This window comes from Haliotis rubra, unplaced genomic scaffold, assembly GCF_003918875.1.
Source record: "Haliotis rubra isolate DU_JTF1 unplaced genomic scaffold, ASM391887v1 Scf78, whole genome shotgun sequence".
NCBI lineage: Eukaryota > Metazoa > Mollusca > Gastropoda > Lepetellida > Haliotidae > Haliotis > Haliotis rubra.
This window is the reverse complement of record NW_025767501.1, coordinates 2,517,773-2,538,596: the sequence shown is the minus strand read 5'-3', so window position 1 is coordinate 2,538,596 and position 20,824 is coordinate 2,517,773. Positions and strand designations below refer to the sequence as shown.

At 38.3% G+C, this 20,824-nt stretch overlaps 1 protein-coding gene across 1 annotated transcript; it reads right to left on the bottom strand.

The window, feature by feature from the left end:
* Window positions 1–239: 239 nt before the first annotated feature.
* LOC124260872 (ectonucleoside triphosphate diphosphohydrolase 5-like) lies at window positions 240–18,020 on the bottom strand. Its single transcript, XM_046695195.1, has 15 exons — window positions 17,510–18,020; window positions 16,365–16,659; window positions 15,641–15,720; window positions 14,877–15,020; window positions 13,968–14,043; window positions 12,349–12,384; window positions 7,915–8,000; window positions 7,471–7,550; window positions 5,456–5,520; window positions 4,497–4,596; window positions 4,106–4,158; window positions 4,046–4,069; window positions 3,205–3,261; window positions 2,297–2,403; window positions 240–1,038 (listed from the first exon to the last, which is right to left on the bottom strand). The coding sequence occupies exons 1-15, from the start codon at window positions 17,555–17,557 to the stop codon at window positions 955–957; spliced, it is 1,335 nt and encodes a 444-aa protein (XP_046551151.1). The 5' UTR covers window positions 17,558–18,020; the 3' UTR covers window positions 240–954.
* Window positions 18,021–20,824: the final 2,804 nt, after the last annotated feature.

The window sequence follows — 20,824 nt, the reverse complement described above, 5'->3', positions numbered from 1 at the left end:
ATTCCTTGTCAACAACAGCTACAGATATGGTCAGGTATCTTTCTATACCAACTCCCATGAATGTTCTGATTCCTTGTCAACAACAGCTACAGATATGGTCAGGTATCTTTCTATATCAACTCCCATGAATGTTCTGATTCCTTGTCAACAACAGCTACAGATATGGTCAGGTATCTTTCTATATCAACTCCCATGAATGTTCTGATTCCTTGTCAACAACAGCTACAGATATGGTCAGGTATCTTTCTATATCAACTCCCATGAATGTTCTGATTCCTTGTCAACAACAGCTATGTACAGGGAGTATATTTTCCATAAACAGCTCTTAATGACTGAAAGTCAATGCAACAGAATATTTCTTATATTTCTGCTACTGATGAATGTTTAGGATTATTTAGAAACAGGCAATTCATGACTGATTTTGATTATGTTAGCTAATTGTTACGACTAAGCTCTGTTTCATTATATATTGACTTAAGGAATTAGGAAAATTGTTATGTTAATTGTTCCTGATTCTGCAGTGATACATTTACATGTTGTGATGAAACATTTCACATGAATTTGAGGCATACCTGTCCAAAGTGACATTTCAGTGTCAAACCCATCATGTTTGTTGGAATCATGGCTTTATTGAGGAGAGTTGTTTTATGAACACCCATAAATTTCATGAACATGTTAATCAATAAATTTAACTCCGCTATCAAATAATCCTAGCAATGGGAAAATCGTGCATGATGAATTTGCTGCATTTCGAAGATAACACTCACTTCTCTGATTCTCAGCTTGAACTATAAATCATTGTTATCATCGGTATTGCAGTATCAAATAGAAGCCTCTATCACTCCTGTCTATTATGCTTGGTGTACGTTGTATCACTGCTGTGTGTACGTTGTATCACTGCTGTGTGAATGTGATCAGGTGTATGTTGAGCTGAAAGACGTGGTGTTGGTTTCATCACAGATGTCCCAGGGAGGTCAACACTTGAAAAGCAGCACCAAGTGTCCAACTCACTTCGATTTTCTGTATCTGTTTTAATACCTAAAAAATGATATACATCTCATACATTATGAAAATCTGAGTCAGTATTTGGGATTTCAATTCCTAACAGTGAGAGGATAGCATTTCAGGAAACCTTCATAAATATTCCAGAAATGTAATATTAGTAGTTAAGCAATTAAGTATACTTAATGGAAATCTTAAGTCGGACTAGGCTTGCTTTATGTTCTTACAGTTACCATAGTTCGGTTTTCATATCTTCATGTTGCCAATATAATCCAGCTAAATCACTTTTCGAGTCAGTTTCCACTGACTCTCTTGTAATGTTTTCAAACTAGCCTCTCCCCATTAACTAGCACACACCGTTTATATATCACAGTTCATACACGATTCCTTCTTTTGGTGTTACCCTGAGTAAGTACTATTACTCCGCATGCCGACATTTCCCTTGCCCTGCCATTACTCACATTGCTTACATCTGAGTGCTATCAAACTTCCCACCTCCACCCACATCAACACCTGTCTTCTTGCATAACTTAACCGCTCTACCTCTACCAGTGTATTGTTCATTGTCATGACATATGCTGTACTTTTAACTCCTATTTTAATCTTAGTTATTAATAAACAATGCCGACTGAAGGCATAACGCCAATGTTTCATGTAGCACAGCCTATGCTAGCTACCCAGTCGGGTAAGTTTATCAGCATTTAGTTTTCCTTCAACATAGTGCTACACCCAATGAGAATCCCCATTGAAGCCAAAACAGTAAAATTTTGAACAATTGATACAGTCCAACACTCAAGGAGGGTTAAATCAAGAGTTATAAAAATTGGAAATATATTATAAAAAATATTCAAGATATCCCACTGTATGTATGCATCATACAGACATTGAAAATAATAGAATATAGAGTGGTTATACAGGTAATTGAAGAAGTACCCTTTTATGAGCAGAGTGGACTAAAAGTTGCCAGTTGATAATGTTGGCAGATGTTATACAGAGAAAGTTGTCCCATGTTACTGCTATGGCTTCAGCAGTGAGCTGTGAACATCCGGGTTCCTCTTTTTTCGGTAAGAGGCAACTAACGACATTGGGTGGTCCTTCTCGCTGACTTGGTTGACACATGCCATCATATCCCAATTGCGTCAATCAGTGCTCATGCTGTTGATCACTGGATTGTTTGGTCCAGATTCGACTACATGTATTTACAGACCACCGTCATATAGCTGGAATATTGCTGTGTGCAATGTTAAATAATAAACCAACAAACGGTTCCAGCAGCTTGCTATGTGTTACTTACATGAATACCAGATTTGAGATCAAGGCCATAGCCATCCTTCAGGAGGGAATATATGTAAGTCAGGTCCATACAAAGAAATGGGTCATCTTTGTCAGGATTACCACAGGCTGAAACAACAAATACATTAAAGCATATGTTCCAGTGAAACTGCTATAATCTCATCCCTCTAGATCACCTGCAAGGCCGTTGCAATACCTGTCGTTAGATCTGCATGAGAATCTTAGGACGCATACACATAGCAAGTATTATCAGGTGAACTTTTAAATCAGCCAATCAGCACTGAGGATTCTTAATTATTGGCACAAGTACAAGAAGCCCTGAGAGAAGCAAACCTGAGTTCTGTATGTTGAAAGCTAAAGAGTGACAAGGAATATAGCAGTGCTATTAAAATGTTGTGGATATGTTCTTAACCATGTCACTTCAGCAGTATGTCATTGACACACATTGTGTGATTGTGGAAATATTCTGTTCTGTGAGGGTTAATAGTTGAACAAAAATAGATTCTGAAGTCAAAGTGGCAAAGAAATAAGGTCAAAAGCTCTCAGAAAGCTAACATCTGATTGGTTCAAGAACCCACACATTCTTTAAGATTACGTAGGCAACGTTCACTAAAGGTTTATCTGATGCAACTGCTAGTGTTCTCTTATCTTGACACAGATAGTTATCCTGTCTGAGACAGTGACATGCCTGAAGAAATACAAGGACTCCGGTACTTCACACCAGAACTGCCTTCAGGCACCAGCTCCAGTGTTCTAACTACCTGTTATAACATACTGAACTCACAACACACTCAGTTAAAAAGAGCAAATGAAGGATCTTGAGTTTTTGTTACATAATGAGTAACGTCAATGACAAAACATCATCATAGTAATAATATCTAGGCTAGTATCAACATCAGCAGACGGTACCTTGTGTAGCAGCTTCCTGGAAATCTTTAAGAAGAACTGAGCCTCCGTTGACTTCATCTGCGAATGCAAAGCAGTACTGATATTCAGTGCTACAGACCACCAGCATCTGTTGAACCCATACTAAGTATACTGGCCAAAACATTTGGAGCTTGTGCTGCTGCCAGGGTCACAGCAGACATGGTTTTATTAAGAAACTTTCGTTGCACTGGCTGAGTTAGGACAGACAAAAACTATTTCCTAATCCAGCTGAGTAATATGTTGGGATTCTGAGTAAGAATATGGATAACAGCATACTTGTCATATGAGGTAACTATATGGACCTGTGGTCAGGCTTGCTGACTTGATTGATTGCATGTCATTGAATCCAATTAGGGCAGATTAATGCTTATGAGGTCAATCACTAGTTTGAACCACATTCAACTAATTATGGACATCATAGAAATTGGATACTGATGAAAGCAAACAACAGTCTCTCAAATCTGATGAGGGAACATGTATTTCCATCCATTTTAAGTAATCTTTATATATCTCTACCTTCTTAAGAAACTTAAATGAAAAAAAATGTCAAAATTTTCCCCCAAGATATGATGCTTCCACAACTCCTTCCTGTACACTGCTGTCTGCTCTGGAGAAAGCTGAACGTTTCAAATCAGAATTTATAAAATGAATGTATAAATGCAGATACTAAATATCCAGATAACTGCATACTCAACCCTTAAAAAATCACATATCCCTAAACTAAACTCCAGTCTCACCTATAAGATTAGAAAACTCCACTTGCTTTCAAATCAAAGAAATAGGAGAAGGCATATATTTCTGGTGTGAACTAAACTCAGTTCACCTATAAGATTAGAATCCACTGTGGCTAAAAGATGAGACTAGTGGTTGAACTGCAGCATAACACTGGGAGTAGTGGTTGACTGCAGCGTGGGAGTAGCCTCAGCCCCCAGCCCCCTGGACAGAAACAATGGGTCATCACAAACTCACTTACTGTCACTAATATCTATACAATTTGAAGGTTTGACAAAACTGAAATAGACATCTCATGTTTACTTTTCCAATATCTAATATTATGTCTGGTCTTCATTTCAGTAGGTTTGAAGTTGTGCATGTTTTGTACAATAAAAAGCGTGCTTTTAAGATTTTCTTGAACCTAAGTGCAAGTAATATGGCTGAAATTTAACATAAAAATTGTCTAGAAAATTCATGAAAATTAACTGCTCAACAAAATGGCTATACTTTGGAGGATATATAAGCTTTCTGAAACCTAGTCCTGGCTGCGCTCTACGCACCTGACATTAAACTTTCTGCCGCCATGATGCACCCAGCTAAACTGGTGGTCTGGAGGCAGACAGGCACTGCGTAGGGTTTCTGATGATGATGAAGCTCCATCTGCAAAGGTGTACATTGTAAAACACCTCCACAACACCTGGTTTCCCAGCAATACAGGCAGGTGTACCATCAATATGCTCAGGTGTACCAGCAATACAGGCAGGTGTACCATCAATATGCTCAGGTGTACCACACACCGTATGATGGACCACAAGGCATGCTGTGGATTACACTGTACTGAACTAGCTTCCCTGCTGTTTACATGTTACAAATATAGTTGGTGATAACTTCCAAACATTGCTAGTATGTATAAACGTTGAATACGTTCTGAGCCTTACACAGAAAGACTTGACCCAGGGGCTATTCAATCTTCCTTGTGTTTACATTTTTAATCAAAACCTTGGAGATGTGTTTTATATGTCAAATGAAAATGAAATAATTTGCTCATTTGACCCAAATGTTTGCGGATATAGATTTGTATGACCTTATGTAATGTCCACAACAAAAGATTTGAACAGGTTTATTGTAAACAACTTCTTTATTCTTTGTGACAGTGTTTCTGGGCTGCTCCTTGCCCCTTCATCAATTGATGGAAATTTTACTATAACACCAAATGCTTCAATGTGAGGCTCAGAAATGTTCAATAACCCCTATAACCTGTGTGCCACATCTCTAATAGTTTACTTCCGATAACTTCAGAGTTCCTTTAGCATGTCAGGAACCAAGGATTCTGGGTTTAAATCAAGTTCAACTTAGCAAACCAATGTTCCACCACTTTGGACTTTCCTTCAGCATACAGCGGACATCATCTAACAAAATACTGTTCCAGCAATGTAAAACAGCATCTGTTTCTGTATTTATAGATGTATTTGTGAATAGTTGATGAATGGCAAGGAGTTACTCCAGACCCTCCACTTACCATCTTCATCCTCTGTCCCTCCCAGTACCCGGAATCTGGCAGACATCAAGCCCAGCCCAAGGTAACTACATATGGGAAGAAAATAGCTATTGTAAGTGACTCAAGATGAAAATGGATCATGTAGCATGACCAGTTGCAAATTCAACAGACTTTTCAGCTGCCAGTATGCAGGAGACAATGGAATACTGACAGGTCAATTCAGAGACAAAAGTATGCCAACGGTGGTAATCTCTGATTTGATACCTCTGACTGACCAATCAATCAGAATCTAGTATTCCCCAAATTCATTGTAAATAAAATATTCAGGATATATCAATTTACTATAGAGAAAACAGTATTCTTTATAAATTGTTCACAAGATGCAAAATTAATCTTTCTAAAATGATTTCAGTAAAATTCTGAAACATAACCGTCTAACAGAAAAAGTAAATCAAAGTTTTATTGCATTTGGTGTTAAATCCATAAAACCCCACAGCTGTTACATTTGGTGAAAGGGAAACAAAGGGAACTTTGAAAGCAAAGAAATATGGGTCGGTTGATTCCTTCTTTATAAAAATACCAACTTGCTTATTGTTGACTATAAGTTGACAAGTTTTACTTGTGCTAAGCGCTATTTTTGACACGTTTTACTTGTGCTAAGCGCAATTTTTGACACGTTTTACTTGTGTTAAGCGCTATTTTTGCTGTGCAATGCAACACCTGTCAGTTGATCAAATGAAATAAATAAATTACTAAGCTTGTAATAAAGAGTTACAGCAATCTGATAAACGTTTTTGTTGTTGATTAATGCATTCATGATTTAGGGCGCGTGAAGCTATCGGTGAACTCCAGTATTATGCACAGTAAACAAGTACACAGTATCCTTTCCCAGACTTCAGGCTAATGTCAAGCTGATAAAATGTGAAATCTGAGATAAATTATGTCCAGACATGATGCTTACCATTTGAATTGTATTTTCTATTCTGTTGAGCATAGTTTTACGAATCTGCAGGGTGAAAGGTTTTCACAAGCATAATTCGATCAAATATGAGAATTGAAGGGGATTCCCTGGTTTTCAACTAGGCATTCCCTGGCTGGTCTGAAGCCCAGTTGGTTGGGTGGATGACACTAACTGGCACCTGGTAATTACTTAGGCTAATCAACATGGTACCTGCTAGACGAGTAAATGTTGGAGTTGTGTTTTTCTCTTTAATGCTGTTTATGTATTATTCAGAAACCATCCATAAGACATTCAGAAATCAAGGTCACTATGTCCAATTCCTGTCAGTCACGATAATCATAAGCTTGTACTCCAAGTACAGGCACAGAATCACATGAGTGGCTGAAGTAATGGCAGTTATAACCATAGAATATCACAGCTTGTACCATGGCTTTGCGGCGGTCTCTTTGATGTTGCCCATGTTGTAACCTGCTAGTTACTACATGGTTTCGCCCTACTGATTCTCATTGGATAATGCTTGCTCCGCCCCCTTTCATGTGCCAAAACTATGATGTCATCGTAAACAGATTTCGCCAGAAGGAAGTTGAGATAAATTGTAGAACATAAAAACAAGTACAATGTTGACAAACTTTAAATTCAACTCCATCGCCTCACCAACTTGTGAAAGTGTAATATCATCAATTTCATCATTCCACTCATTCACGCTATCACTGCTGGGTATGAAAGTTGTTTCCACGTCCTCCATGGTTGAGAATTAATTTTTGAAAACTTGAACGACCTAAGATGCGTGTATGACGTGATATTCATGACGTCATATCGTGCACTCATTTTCCCGCCACTTTGTTTTAACACACCGCCGAAATCTCATGGCACAAGTCTGTTACCCCACCCACAACTCGACGTTCGTCTAGTTACAACACGATTTGTCCTGGCTTTTGATTGACAGGCGAGTGGCATCTCGGCTACCCTCGCTGCCCTACCCGTCAATCAAAAGCCAGGACAAACCGTGTTGTAACTAGACGAACCTCTCGTGTGCCAATGAGGTAACTTTAACTAGTATTCCTGCTACAGTTACCTGTGTGTATATAATGTATAGTTTCTGCTGAATAGATTAGTTCTTGTAATGTAGCTGTCTGGTGCACTTTCAACTGTCTCCTGGAAAATAGGAATACAAATTGACACATGACATTATCAACAGTCTGACTGCATTAGATCTATTTGAAGGGCAAGGCCAAAATTAAGACGCACAGTTCTCACCTGCTGGCATTCATTCCTTCACATACTTACTTCACATTTCATATGATACATGAATTAATGGCAGCATAATTAACACTATTATCTTATAAACATGGTTCAGAGCCATAGTTGGATAACTGAAAGAACATCTTAGCATCTTTAGGAAAACTAGGTTTTAGCATCACAGGCCTTGTGGGTTATTGTAAAAATATACAATTTTACACATGAAAACAAAAACAAGATATATCTTCACATGAACAGCAAACCAATATATTCCAATCACCTTATCTTTTGGCACAAATGTGATCTGTGTAGAACCACCCCCTAAATCTAGGGCTGCAACCATCTCTCCATTTTTGTGAAATGCACCTGAAAATCATACCAACATCACATATATGTGCCATGTTTTCATAAAAGGTAACAATTTTCTAATAATAATCTATATATATATATATATGCACTATCCATCAAAAGTTTAGACTCACTTGAAGCACTCACTATATGTTACGTATATATATGGTTACATCGAAGATGAATTTCTTCACTAACTTGGGGGAAACAACTGCAAACCTTATGCAGATGAATTGCATGAGGATCATGCATCAAATTGCTGAAAAGCATGTGCAAATATCATACATGTGAATTGATGCATTTTGATGTGAAGTTTTGTTAAGAATTCACCAATTTTCACTGAGTTTGATCATATATTGAAATCATTTATTGTATTGACAATAATCTTTTCAACGTTACGAATTTGTTTTCCAATACATCAGTTCCTGTGTAAACAGTACCGTTAACCTTATGGAATATTTTGCAACATTTAGTTCAGAACAGTTGACTGAAGTAAGTGGCTACAGTTACACTAGTGAGTCTAAACTTTTGATGGGTAGTATAGAACAGTTGACTGAAGTAAGTGGCTACAGTTACACTAGTGAGTCTAAACTGTTGATGGGTAGTATAGAACAGTTGACTGAAGTAAGTGGCTACAGTTACACTAGTGAGTCTAAACTTTTGATGGGTAGTATAGAACAGTTGACTGAAGTAAGTGGCTACAGTTACACTAGTGAGTCTAAACTGTTGATGGGTAGTATAGAACAGTTGACTGAAGTAAGTGGCTACAGTTACACTAGTGAGTCTAAACTGTTGATGGGTAGTATAGAACAGTTGACTGAAGTAAGTGGCTACAGTTACACTAGTGAGTCTAAACTTTTGATGGGTAGTATAGAACAGTTGACTGAAGTAAGTGGCTACAGTTACACTAGTGAGTCTAAACTTTTGATGGGTAGTATAGAACAGTTGACTGAAGTAAGTGGCTACAGTTACACTAGTGAGTCTAAACTTTTGATGGGTAGTATAGAACAGTTGACTGAAGTAAGTGGCTACAGTTACACTAGTGAGTCTAAACTTTTGATGGGTAGTATAGAACAGTTGACTGAAGTAAGTGGCTACAGTTACACTAGTGAGTCTAAACTTTTGATGGGTAGTATAGAACAGTTGACTGAAGTAAGTAGCTACAGTTACACTAGTGAGTCTAAACTTTTGATGGGTAGTATAGAACAGTTGACTAAAGTAAGTGGCTACAGTTACACTAGTGAGTCTAAACTTTTGATGGGTAGTATAGAACAGTTGACTGAAGTAAGTGGCTACAGTTACACTAGTGAGTCTAAACTTTTGATGGGTAGTATAGAACAGTTGACTGAAGTAAGTGGCTACAGTTACACTAGTGAGTCTAAACTTTTGATGGGTAGTATAGAACAGTTGACTGAAGTAAGTGGCTACAGTTACACTAGTGAGTCTAAACTTTTGATGGGTAGTATAGAACAGTTGACTGAAGTAAGTGGCTACAGTTACACTAGTGAGTCTAAACTTTTGATGGGTAGTATACATGGAATCTCATAACTATTATCTGAATATATTTCATTAGGGAAGGGCAAGGTAGGATAAGGCCCCTGGGAGTGTGAACTGTTGCTGAAAATTTTGTTATAATGGTAAGAAAGTTATCAAGCTATCAGACATGTTCAAATGAAAGGCTTTTGTCTTTCATACATTTGCAATTCTAGCTTAATCAAGTGCACAAGAATTGCTAAACAAGCCAAAATTCCAGTTCCAGCTATGAAAAATCCTTGACCTAGTTGTGTTTTTTACCTCAAAGCTGTTTTATCTTCAGCTCCTCAGAATATCAGCTGGGTTGAAACTTGCAGTTGTTCAAATAATGAATAAAAGGCCCAGAAAACTTCCAAAATCAGCCTTTTTAATACATTTTACACATGCATCTAATCCTAAACATGCACATGATGAAATCTTGTCATCATCTGTACTAATGTGTCTGATAACAGTTGCTAAAAGTGTTGCTAAAGTCTTCAATTATGTCCACCCTGCTGGCCCATCAGGGGCCTTGTACTACTTTGACCTTTCTCCTTATCAACACGGACACCATTTCTGATTGCATGTATTTTGCGTTCTCCCTCTCAGCATACTGACCCAGACATATGTGTTGAAAGTGTCCAGGGTGCCGTTCCACTAACCGATCTTAGCCCTATGCCAATCGTAAACCCCTAAAATCCCAATCTTAGCGTGACGTTATGATCGGCATACCGTTCCACTAACCAATCTTACCTAAGTCAATCGTAAAGTTAAGATTCAAAGTCTAAGTTGCTCATGACCAACTTAGGATAGCTAAAATCAATCGTAGAGAAACCAAAATGGTGGCTTTCCTATTCTTTGTGAAAAATAAGAGCGAGCATTTCACCGTGAGCGTCCCCTAAAGTCCCCCATGAAATGAATTTGTATATTTCTGTGATGTAAACAAACACTGCACTGAAGCCCTACAAATGTCAGGCCAGTCTGACCACTGTCGTCATGGGAACACAACCGAGCGAGAGTCGGTGTAACACATTTGTACAACAATATTGCAACGTCATGGTTAAGAATAGGGACAGCCGTGAAGTGAACAATGTTCTGAAGCAAAAGATACAAATATGTTTGATTTCACTGCATATTTGGTGTGGGATTCTAAAGACAGGCAGCGTGTTATTCAAGACCACTGACAGATTCTACATCGTTATATATAGCCTCGTCCGCCTTGTTTATTCTGATTGACAAGGTTCAGGCACATATTAAAAGCTCTGACACAATTGACATTTTAAAGTCCAGACTTAAAACCTGTTCTCAGTATATTACTTATAATCTCGGCTGTAAATATTCTCATGTAAATTATCTGTACACAGCGCTTTGAGCATGCCCAAGGATGTGGAATAGGCACTATAAATATGCATTTATTATTATTATATTATGCTTGATACCCAGCGCTTCTCGCACTTGCACCTGAAACCAAGGTGCTCACTACCCTAATATTTTGCTCTAGGTTTTTTCTCCACGTTTACACTTGGTTGGAAAAATACCCGTGAAGGCCCAGGTTAGAATATTGAACTTCAATAACCCATGCCTGTCGTAAGAGGCCACTAACGGGATCGGGTGGTCAGGCTCGCTGACTTGGTTGACACATGTCATCGGTTCCCAACTGCGCAGATCGATGCGCATGCTGTTGATCACTGGATTGTCTGGTTTAGACTCAATTATTTATAGCTAAGATACATAGCGTTCACTAACATGAACGCTCATGCTAGTGGACGCTATGCATCTTAGCTAGATTATTTACAGACCGCCGCCATATAGCTGGACTATTGCTGAGGGCAGCGTAAATCTAAACTCACTCACTCACTCAGTTGGTTCGTAAACTACTTCCATCATTTGCTAGACTATGCAAAGGGAGATAACTCGTGCCTCGCATTCCTCTATCTCTCGCACGAAAGAGTCTCGATCTAAGCTTGGATCGGATCGTAAGATCGGGACCGGCTACGATCGGCCTAAGATCGGTTAGTGGAACGGGTGTAACTTTTAGCTAAGACGATTGTAAAATTGGCGTAACTTGCTAAGATTGATCTTAGTTAAGATCGGTTAGTGGAACGGCACCCAGGCCATTCAAGCACAATTAGCAGGACGACCACGGCGTGTCAGTGACAAACAATATTGAAACCCCCATTGTGTAACCAAATGATTCACATGTTCATGCAAATATATTGTATATTGGAAGTGCCCTGCTCCAACAAGCACACCCTTACAAACTGCTGGACCAATCCTTAATACTTTGTAAGTGCCATACCTACTAATACAGAAAAGTTACATGAAAATCCATACTTCCACATGTGTATGACAGATTTATTAAAGATAACAGCAGCACAGAACAGCTATATAATTGCCTTGTAGCTGTTATTGAAAACGTTTCAGAATAACTGACACGACGTTTATTCACAATGACTCAATCTCTGCTCACCCACAAAACAGTACAGTTTTACTGATATTCCAGTTGTTCCAGTTTTATTCCAATGTCTACTTGCTCAGTGAACTATTTATTACTGATGTTCCGACAACTTCAACACTTTGTAAATGGGTGTTTATCTAGGGAAACATAGCCGCCATTCATTTTGCACTTTATGACAAACAGGTAAATTTACTCAAACAAAGAATTCATGTTCGTTTCTTTCATCTACCAAATTACAACTTAAACAACAATGCTTGTGCGAATGACTGATAAGAGATTATTTCCCTTGTGTTTCCCTAGCCTAGTTGTCAGAGACTAGCATTATACAGCATGTATTGCCAAGGTGGGATATTTACTAACGAGATACTGACTCAACATAACTTGTCAATAACTTACCTTCCAAATAATTCACTGTAACCCAGCTGAATATACCTGAAAAGTTAAGTTTGATTTGGAACACTATCAACAATGATAAAAATTATTAGAATACAACCTCTAACACAAGAGTACCTTTTTCCTGTAACTTGTTTCTGAAACCACAGGTTTCGCTTAAATAAAATATCCAGGGTTTTTCCAAAACTGATAATTGGCTGTCCACTGCACCCTGACACAACTTCCTAGGAAATATGGGCACCTTTGTACATGATCGGTGTCTATAGCCAAGGCTGAGGCCCATACTTTTATGATCTGGGAAGTCTGAAGTGAGTCTAGTTGATCTGAGCCCGGGCTTCTGATCTTTCTTGGCCTTGAAACCCTTTCCCGTATCGTTTGGAATGAGACTTGGGCTTATTTCTGCTGTCCTGTCGGAGATCAACTCCCTAGAGCTTCATCTGTGGACCGGCTTGGGACAGTACATGTGCGGTCCGTAAGTCATGGTCATGGATCCACAATCCAAGTCATAGTGCACCTCTGGGTATACCTCAGCTGAGGTGACAGTAGCAGCCAGTGTGGTCCATGACTCCAACTCCAACCTGGCTCTCTTAGGAGGAGGAGGAAGAAGATCATCGACGTTATCTGGAGATTGCGCTGAAGTGCAATCTTCTAGACCTTCTATCAAATCTAAAAGGCCTTCTCTGCAACAAACTTTGGGTCTGTTGGGCTGATGGACTAATCAGGATCAGATAGGACCTGGGGGATGCCTAGCTCCTCTGAGTCTGGCTGATTATCTATGATAATCTCGGTGTATGCACGCACACAAATTGGAGTCTTGAAGTGCAACTTTCCTTTTGAAAACTTTTGATGTCTCCCCCACGCTTCTGTTACGGAAGATAACTCCTGTGAATAGCTCTTAAAGAAAGACAACACAAAACCATGGACTTTAAATTTTCTATTCAAGCTAAACTGTGGATTCAGAAACAAGTTTCAGGAAAATGGCAACAAGTGTTAGAGGGGTGAATTCATAAGAAATTGAGGTTATACTTATCATAGTTAGAAACAGAGATACCAAGTTCCCATACTGGATTTAGTATGATCATCGCTTAATACATCGCTGATAAACTTACCGCGGTAATACATCTTTAATATACTTAATAGATCATGAGGATATGACTAAGACCACTACCGAATGCACTGACTATATTCGTCTGCTGACAGTACAGTTGTTATCTCATAGTTTACATTTCTTATAATTACCTTTGATAGGTTAAAATACAAACATATTTCACTAGCATGTTTTTCAATATATTATATATATGTGAACAAAAGTGAAATCTAAATCTGTTTAATCACAGACTTATTTCACAGCAGTACATAAAAACCCTTTACCAGGGGTCTTACTTGGTCAGAGGCTGAATGTCATATATACAATACACTTGATCAAAAATGGTAAACTGATTTTCTGATCTGGCTTCATCTGGTTGGGATCCATAAACCAAAATTAAAAGATCTTCCATTTAACAAAACCCTTTTCACTTTCAGTATGACATTATTTAAAATAACCCCTTGTGTTTCAGCTGTATAGAGATCTGACTGCCATGACAATACTGCATGTATGTGATCATTGTTAAGTGAGTTACCTTCCTCTGAGCCACCCAGAATTTCAACACCATGCTCAACTTGGTGGAACATGGTCCTCCTGAACAGATCTGACACCTGTAAACAGGACAAGGGTTACACCATGCACAAACTCCTGACAACAATGATCTGCTTGAACAGGAAAGTCTTGTAGGTTGTGCTGAAGAGACACAGTCGTGTTTAACACTGCTTTCAACACTATTTCAGTTATATCATTATACATATAATCCAGATGATTCATAACATTTGGAACCAAGTAATAACTTTTGCATATATTTTCAATAAACCAAACAGCAATATCCACTAATGGACTATTGTTTAGTGACTGACAAACAACAGAATGGGCAGGGCTGTGCTGCATTGTGTTGACTGGTGTCACTGGTTTTGTGTTTTCTACAGTTTTGTGAGTTAAAGATCAAATAATAAATAACCAATTATATTTGACAGAATAACGTATACCTTCATAACCACAGAAAAGGAACAGAGACCCTTCATATATCAAGTAAAATTGACTGATCTGAGTAACAATGACTTTACCACTGTTTGAAACTCTAAATCATGGAATAATTTTCATAGCACACTGAAGTTTGGATAGAGACACTACATAGGGTTAATGACTCACAAACGTACTGAAAGAACAAACTTCAAGCAAATAAGGAATGCTAAATGAAAGATGTGAGGGCAAAATTGCATTTCTTTTCTGGTCTGACATCAGCTACTTGTTGTCATTTATGCTTTAACCTACTTTCTCCGCACATAATGACTCACTATTCATAAAACAAAAATTTAAGTATTTGTGATTGCAGAAGTAGGTACAGGGACAGAGTCTCACCTCACTGAACAGATTTTCACCTCATTGAACATAGTTTCACTACATTAAACATAGTTTCACTTCATTTAAAACCTATTACCTCATTTAACAAATGGTCTGCCACTCCATTAGGCAGTAGTCTGAGTCCTGCTGTGGCTTTGAGGACGATGGGAGTTTGTGACTGGAGTTTAGCTGGCACCTCTACTATGGCAGACTCCAGCATATTGTGCAGGCTCTCTGCACCCTGTGGATGAGCACAGAGCATCAGCGTGAAGGATGTCAACCATACGTGAAGAAGCTAATGAAACAAGTCATACTAAGTGGTAGTCAGAAACTTCTTAAAAGCTGTGTTTAAAACTCCCAAAATTCCAAGCCAGACAGCCGGACTGGTAACTTTAAAAATTTACCAGTCCGGATGCAAACTTGCCTGTCTGGTTTTCAACAATAAAAAAACAAAACAAATCAGGTTTCTGAATACTTGACTGTTTGTAGGCATCGCAATGAACTACACAGCATTAACAGGCAATGCACCGAGTTTAGGTAAACTGAAAGTACACATGTTGTGATTGGTTATTGAAACATGAACTGTCCAATCGTAAGTAGTTTAACATAATTTTAATAATACATGTACCTTAAACATCTCAAACTGATGACAATAGAACCTGTCGGACATTATGAAATATTTACCGTAAAAAATTGTAAAATGGTAAAATTATCTACCAGACCACTGAACAGGCTACTTTTGAAATTTGACCATCCGAGATGAAAATATAACGTTCCGGACGGTCGGGCAGGCGGGAATTTTAAACGCTGTTAAAAGGACACAGAAGTGTGAATATTGTTAAGTGTGAATGCAGGTCTCACCTTGTGAGGATCAGCACTGTAATTGGATAGGCCGGGTTTCACTTGTTGAAATGTCTCATGCACCAACTCTACATTCCACTCTGGAACATGGACACAGTGCTGCTATAGACACAATCAACATGCATACCAGTCTCTGACGTAAACCACTAGTCTGAAGTCAGGGTTCAGTGATACATGAAAGTGCTAGGATAAGGCCCTTCTTGACCTAATGGAGATGTCAATTTTCCAGTTGCAGAAAAGTTTGAAATATGATGTATTGGTTTGCAAATTATCAGACATAATCCTACAAGTGCACGCATGTGAGTGTGTGGCTGTTTGTAATAGTCCTGACTAATGGGAACATCATAGTGCTTTCCTTATGAGATGCCATGCCTCAGTTTTAACATTGGTATATCATAGAAACATCACAGTAACTAGCCCTAGCTATATCCCTGAGAGCCAGGCAGGGCAACACCAAAGTACCATCTTTTAATGTCTTTTGGTATGATATGACCCAGGATGGAACCATCAACTTTTCTCACTCTTGCCAACTCTATCCACTAGACCATGCTGATGCTGCATTAGCTTCATTGGTGAAACATGTTAACGTTTCTGGAGTTGAAACACACATCTTCGACTCAGACCCCTGACAAGCAGAACCTGCATTGCCTGAAGGACACAACTCATGGCATATTGCCTTGGTCAAGATACAGAGACATACTTATTACACTGTTCTACCACTTACCCTGTTTTTTCCTGAAGTGATATACATGCATTCTGGAGCCTGTGCTCCCAGCATCAAATATAACAGCATATACATTCCTGGAGCTGTTCACATCCATGCCGAACTCAGTTTGACTGTAGGGGCCTGTTCCCAGGGAATATTCGCTGTTTCCTATTTGCTCCCCAAGGGTCAGGATTATCGCTTGGTAGGAGGCAAACACTCCAAACATCAGCCCTACCATTGTAGATGCCATTGCACAATGTCTATTCAAATGAATCCTTTGGCCCAAAATAGACAGTCTTGTTGGTAGACATATCTGAAAGAGAAACATTTTGCCTGTCTATAAGAACAGATGTTGCCAAAATTATATTAATGTAATGTATTGAAAATATTAAGGTAATGAAGTAAATATTAATGTAGTGTGTGAAATATATCAAAGTAATATACCAACCTAAGTGGGGAAAGAGTCATATATTTGATGAAGACTCTACCCAGGGCCATATGTGACCACAGCAGTGTTACTGGTGATACTGGCTGGAATACAGTGACAAATGCCTATACTGAACCGGGAGTGTCAGGGCAAATATCCCTGACTGGTACATCTCCAGGTTAGTAGGATAAACACCCTGGAGACATTCACTACCACAGATCTGTTTTGACAGTGACACGTTCTTCTATCATGAAAGTCATTGGACTGGGTGACTATTATTGCTGTGTGTACCATTCGATTAAGGTTCCAAACAAAGCTTTGGTTGTGAATGGGTACATATCACAATAGAACTGAAATATTACACTTGATAATTGAGGATGGAACAACTCCATTTGTACAAAATCACTTAAAACAAGGTAATCATTATTGGTGGATCAATTTTCTAGCCAAAGTTTGAAAAGTTCATGACAGTGCATGATATTGTAGAGGTTATCACTGTACTGACTCCAGGTAGTAACACAGATACTAGTTCAGCTGCCTCCTTGACGTGATGGATTGAGTGTCTGCCCAGAGAGCAGTAGGTTGGTGGTTCTTCAGGACACCATTAACCCATATCCATACCAGCACTACTTAACTAATGTAGGGGCAAAAGAATATCAATGTATGAATACCATAACACAGCAAGGCACTGCTAATACACTGACATAATAAAAACTAATTGCAAGAAAACAATCACATTTGTGGATATCCAGTCAACAGGTTTCTCAAAGCTCTGAAGAAACATCCTTCTTGCTTCTTGCCGAGACAGACGTTGATGTGTTAACCTCACACTACTCTTCCCACTTGCATCTACACATGGATGTAGCCTAGCCTCAGCAAGTATTACACCACATACAGTGTCATCGACGTGCTATCACTGCCATATTTAAACTACTATTGATAAAATCTGTTCAAATTGTTCCAACTTTGAAGATAACAATGCTGCTCCACCTGTGACCTGCCTGGCTGTGGCCCTAAATCCTTGTCAAGGACATCAGGCATTTACTTTGAATGAAACATGTTGTCTGCATCTTGTATGGTAATGGCTCACAATATCACTTTACTGGGTAGTTAAAGGAAAAGCTATTTCCAGTGATAATTTGTCTATTTAAAGGGCCACTGATCCAGAGCGATTAATGTTTCCAGCCAACAGTCTAACTACGAAACCTAGCTGCAAACTGGTGAGCTCCTGCTCCCTCGACCATGACGGACATGGGGACATTAGGAAGGGTGGCTGCCCATCAGATGCCGTTATTTGAAAATATCCCCGGTAGTTCTTGTATGATTGTAATAAAGTATCCCAGCAGTGTAGGCTTTTTCAGATTTTCAAATGTTTCGATGGTATAGTGACTGATCCAATTTGATCCTATTTCTGTGTTTTTTACCTCTATATTTAATCATGTAAAAAATATTAGTCTATTACGTATGCTATGATATCAAAAACACACATTTGATATATTTGAATCCATAAACTAAACAACCCCACTTTGCCATTGCAAAAAAAAAATCTGAAATTTTACTTAGGTACATAGGTATATACAGTTTTTAACTAAGTACACAGCAAATGCTTATATATATTTCTTATGTAACAATGAAGTTCCGTTCGTATCCTCGAAAAAGTGTCGGCCCATAAGTTTTTTTTCAGGCAATCAAACATGCATGCAATACAGCGGTTACTCTCTCGCTGTAACACCTTCTTTGGTGGTAAACCTACACATGTTATTTGTCATCATTCACTTGATGGTCAGTTAATGAATTTATAACAGGTATATTTAGTGATAACACCACTCAGATTACCCGACAAAGGTTGCCATTTGGCATTTCTTGTGTCTGGAGTAAAAAATCATCATTATAAATTGAGGTCTGATGGGGCAAATGTATTACATCTTATGCCAGGAAGTGCAGTAAGAGGAATTATCAGCTGAGTTACAAAACAAACATCAATCAAAGGATTAACCGATAACACGCTGATTGATTAATTGCTTTTAACCTGCACAGCGGATTTGTCAAAAGGTAGTGTTTATGTATGTAGATTTACTAATCTACAATGTATAATGAATACACCCTGTCGTAAAGTCTCTTTGTAAAAACAACGTCCTTCCTTCCAAGGATTAACCGCCAATACATTGATTGATTGCTCATGATTGGCTTAACTAAATTACTTTATTAAAGAATGACAGACATTCATGCAATTAGTTGCCAGGTGTGCTATCTTGGGTGACCAATGGGACGATACGCGATACACCAATGTGAAAAACCTGAAACGATAGATAACTCTCGCATATTAGACTGTTAAGACACATGACATGGAACAGGATATTTTGTCAGCTGCAGATGAATGGCATCTCATTCCTTTATGTGGATATTAATGGATACATTCCCCGAACAAGGAAATAGCCTAATATTGTTGCTATAACTTTAGTCTGTCTTAATTTTAATATTTGCATTTTGTTTTTATTTATTTGTTATGGCATTCCACAGAATCATTTTTTTTATCTCAGAAACACTGTAATGGGCTTATCCAGCTGGCGTCCAAAGAAACAGGATCGAAGACCTACAGTAGAAGTGTACAGAATCATTTTTTTCCGAGAAGTGTAATGAGACAGACAAGATACACTAGGTCGTACTTAGGGCGTGTGTGTGAAATATGATACACGTTGGCAATCTATAAGATGTCTAGATATTACAATCATGTTATAAATTCACTAAGTATACGCAGATCGTGTGCATTTTATTAAGTTTCCAAAAGCATGTACAAATATGATAATAAACTAATTAGGATTATAAGAAAAAATATAAAAACGTACGTTGACTTCGTTATTTCAGTCCTAACATTTTTTACCACTGGCAGATGGTTAAACTTAAAATGTTTTCATTTGTTATCAAAATAATGCCATTTAATACAACATTCAGATTGACTAGTAGTGAACCCAAGCTCACTACTCTCCCCAAGACTCCCCATGTACTTAGTTAGCCTTACTTTCAAAACAATGCTATTATATCAGGCTTCTCACCAAATTCAAGGTCAAACTATATCAAATTCTACTTCTATTTACGTTAACATTTTTATAAAGTCAACATTACTATGAAATCAAAATTTTACATCAAAATCAGCATTTTTATCAAAGTGAATATTTTTTTATAAGAAACCAAATTATTCATCAAAGTCTACATAATTTTACAACAAAATCAACATAAGATTATCGAGTAAAAAAGATTTCATCTTTGTTGATCAGTCTATACTTGTACTATCAATTGAGCATGAGGGTGGCACAGCAGAGGTAACGAACCAGTCATGAATTCTGGGATATCACCCGGGTACTCACTGGTGAAAAATAAAAACAAAAGCAACAACCAGTCCACGGAAATTGCTCTGGATCAGTGGCCCTTTAAGAAAGACATCTGCTCATAGCATATGTCTGTCTAAGGCATGCATCCCTTCCATACAGGCATCTATTCCAATATTTATGGTAGAACAGATTTATGTTATTATGTTTAACTTACTGTTGGAAAGGGATGTATATCTATGCTTATCTCTTCATAAATAGACTCGTGAAGATCCGGGTTAGAATTGGTCTTCAGCAACCCATGCTTTTTCGTAAGAGGTGACTAACGGAATCGGGTGGTCAGGCTCACTGACTTGGTTGACACATGTCATCATATCCCAGTTGTGTAGATTGATGTTCATGCTGTTGATCACTGGATTGTCTGGTTCAGACTCGATTATTTACAGACTGTCGCCATATAGCTGGAATATTGGTGAGTGTGGTGTTAAACAACAACCAAACCAACCAATTCTTCCAAATATACATGACATATAGAAACTGAACCTCCCAAGTGGGGATTCTGGGTGAGAACTGGTCCCAAGCAATGTATGCCTGCAGCTGAATGAACTGGTCAGGGTTTGTGACAGTTTACTGTCATGGAGTAGATCATGGCTAATACTATAAACTAAGGATTCTCAGGTCCAGACCTGCTTCTTTACAGGCCACCATCTAGTCTGTCTCACAGT

What these genes read in the sequence shown, in the direction of transcription:
- LOC124260872 (XM_046695195.1), bottom strand. Translation starts at nt 17,557, where the DNA reads ATGTTTCTTCAGAGCTTTGAGAAACCTGTTGACTGGATATCCACAAAT. An exon ending in TTGACTGGATATCCACAAAT is followed by an intron (nt 16,660 to 17,509) that starts GTGATTGTTTTC and finishes TTTCTCTTTCAG; the next exon opens with ATATGTCTACCAACAAGACT. An exon ending in TATACATTATATACACACAG is followed by an intron (nt 5,521 to 7,470) that starts GTAACTGTAGCA and finishes TCCCATATGTAG; the next exon opens with TTACCTTGGGCTGGGCTTGA.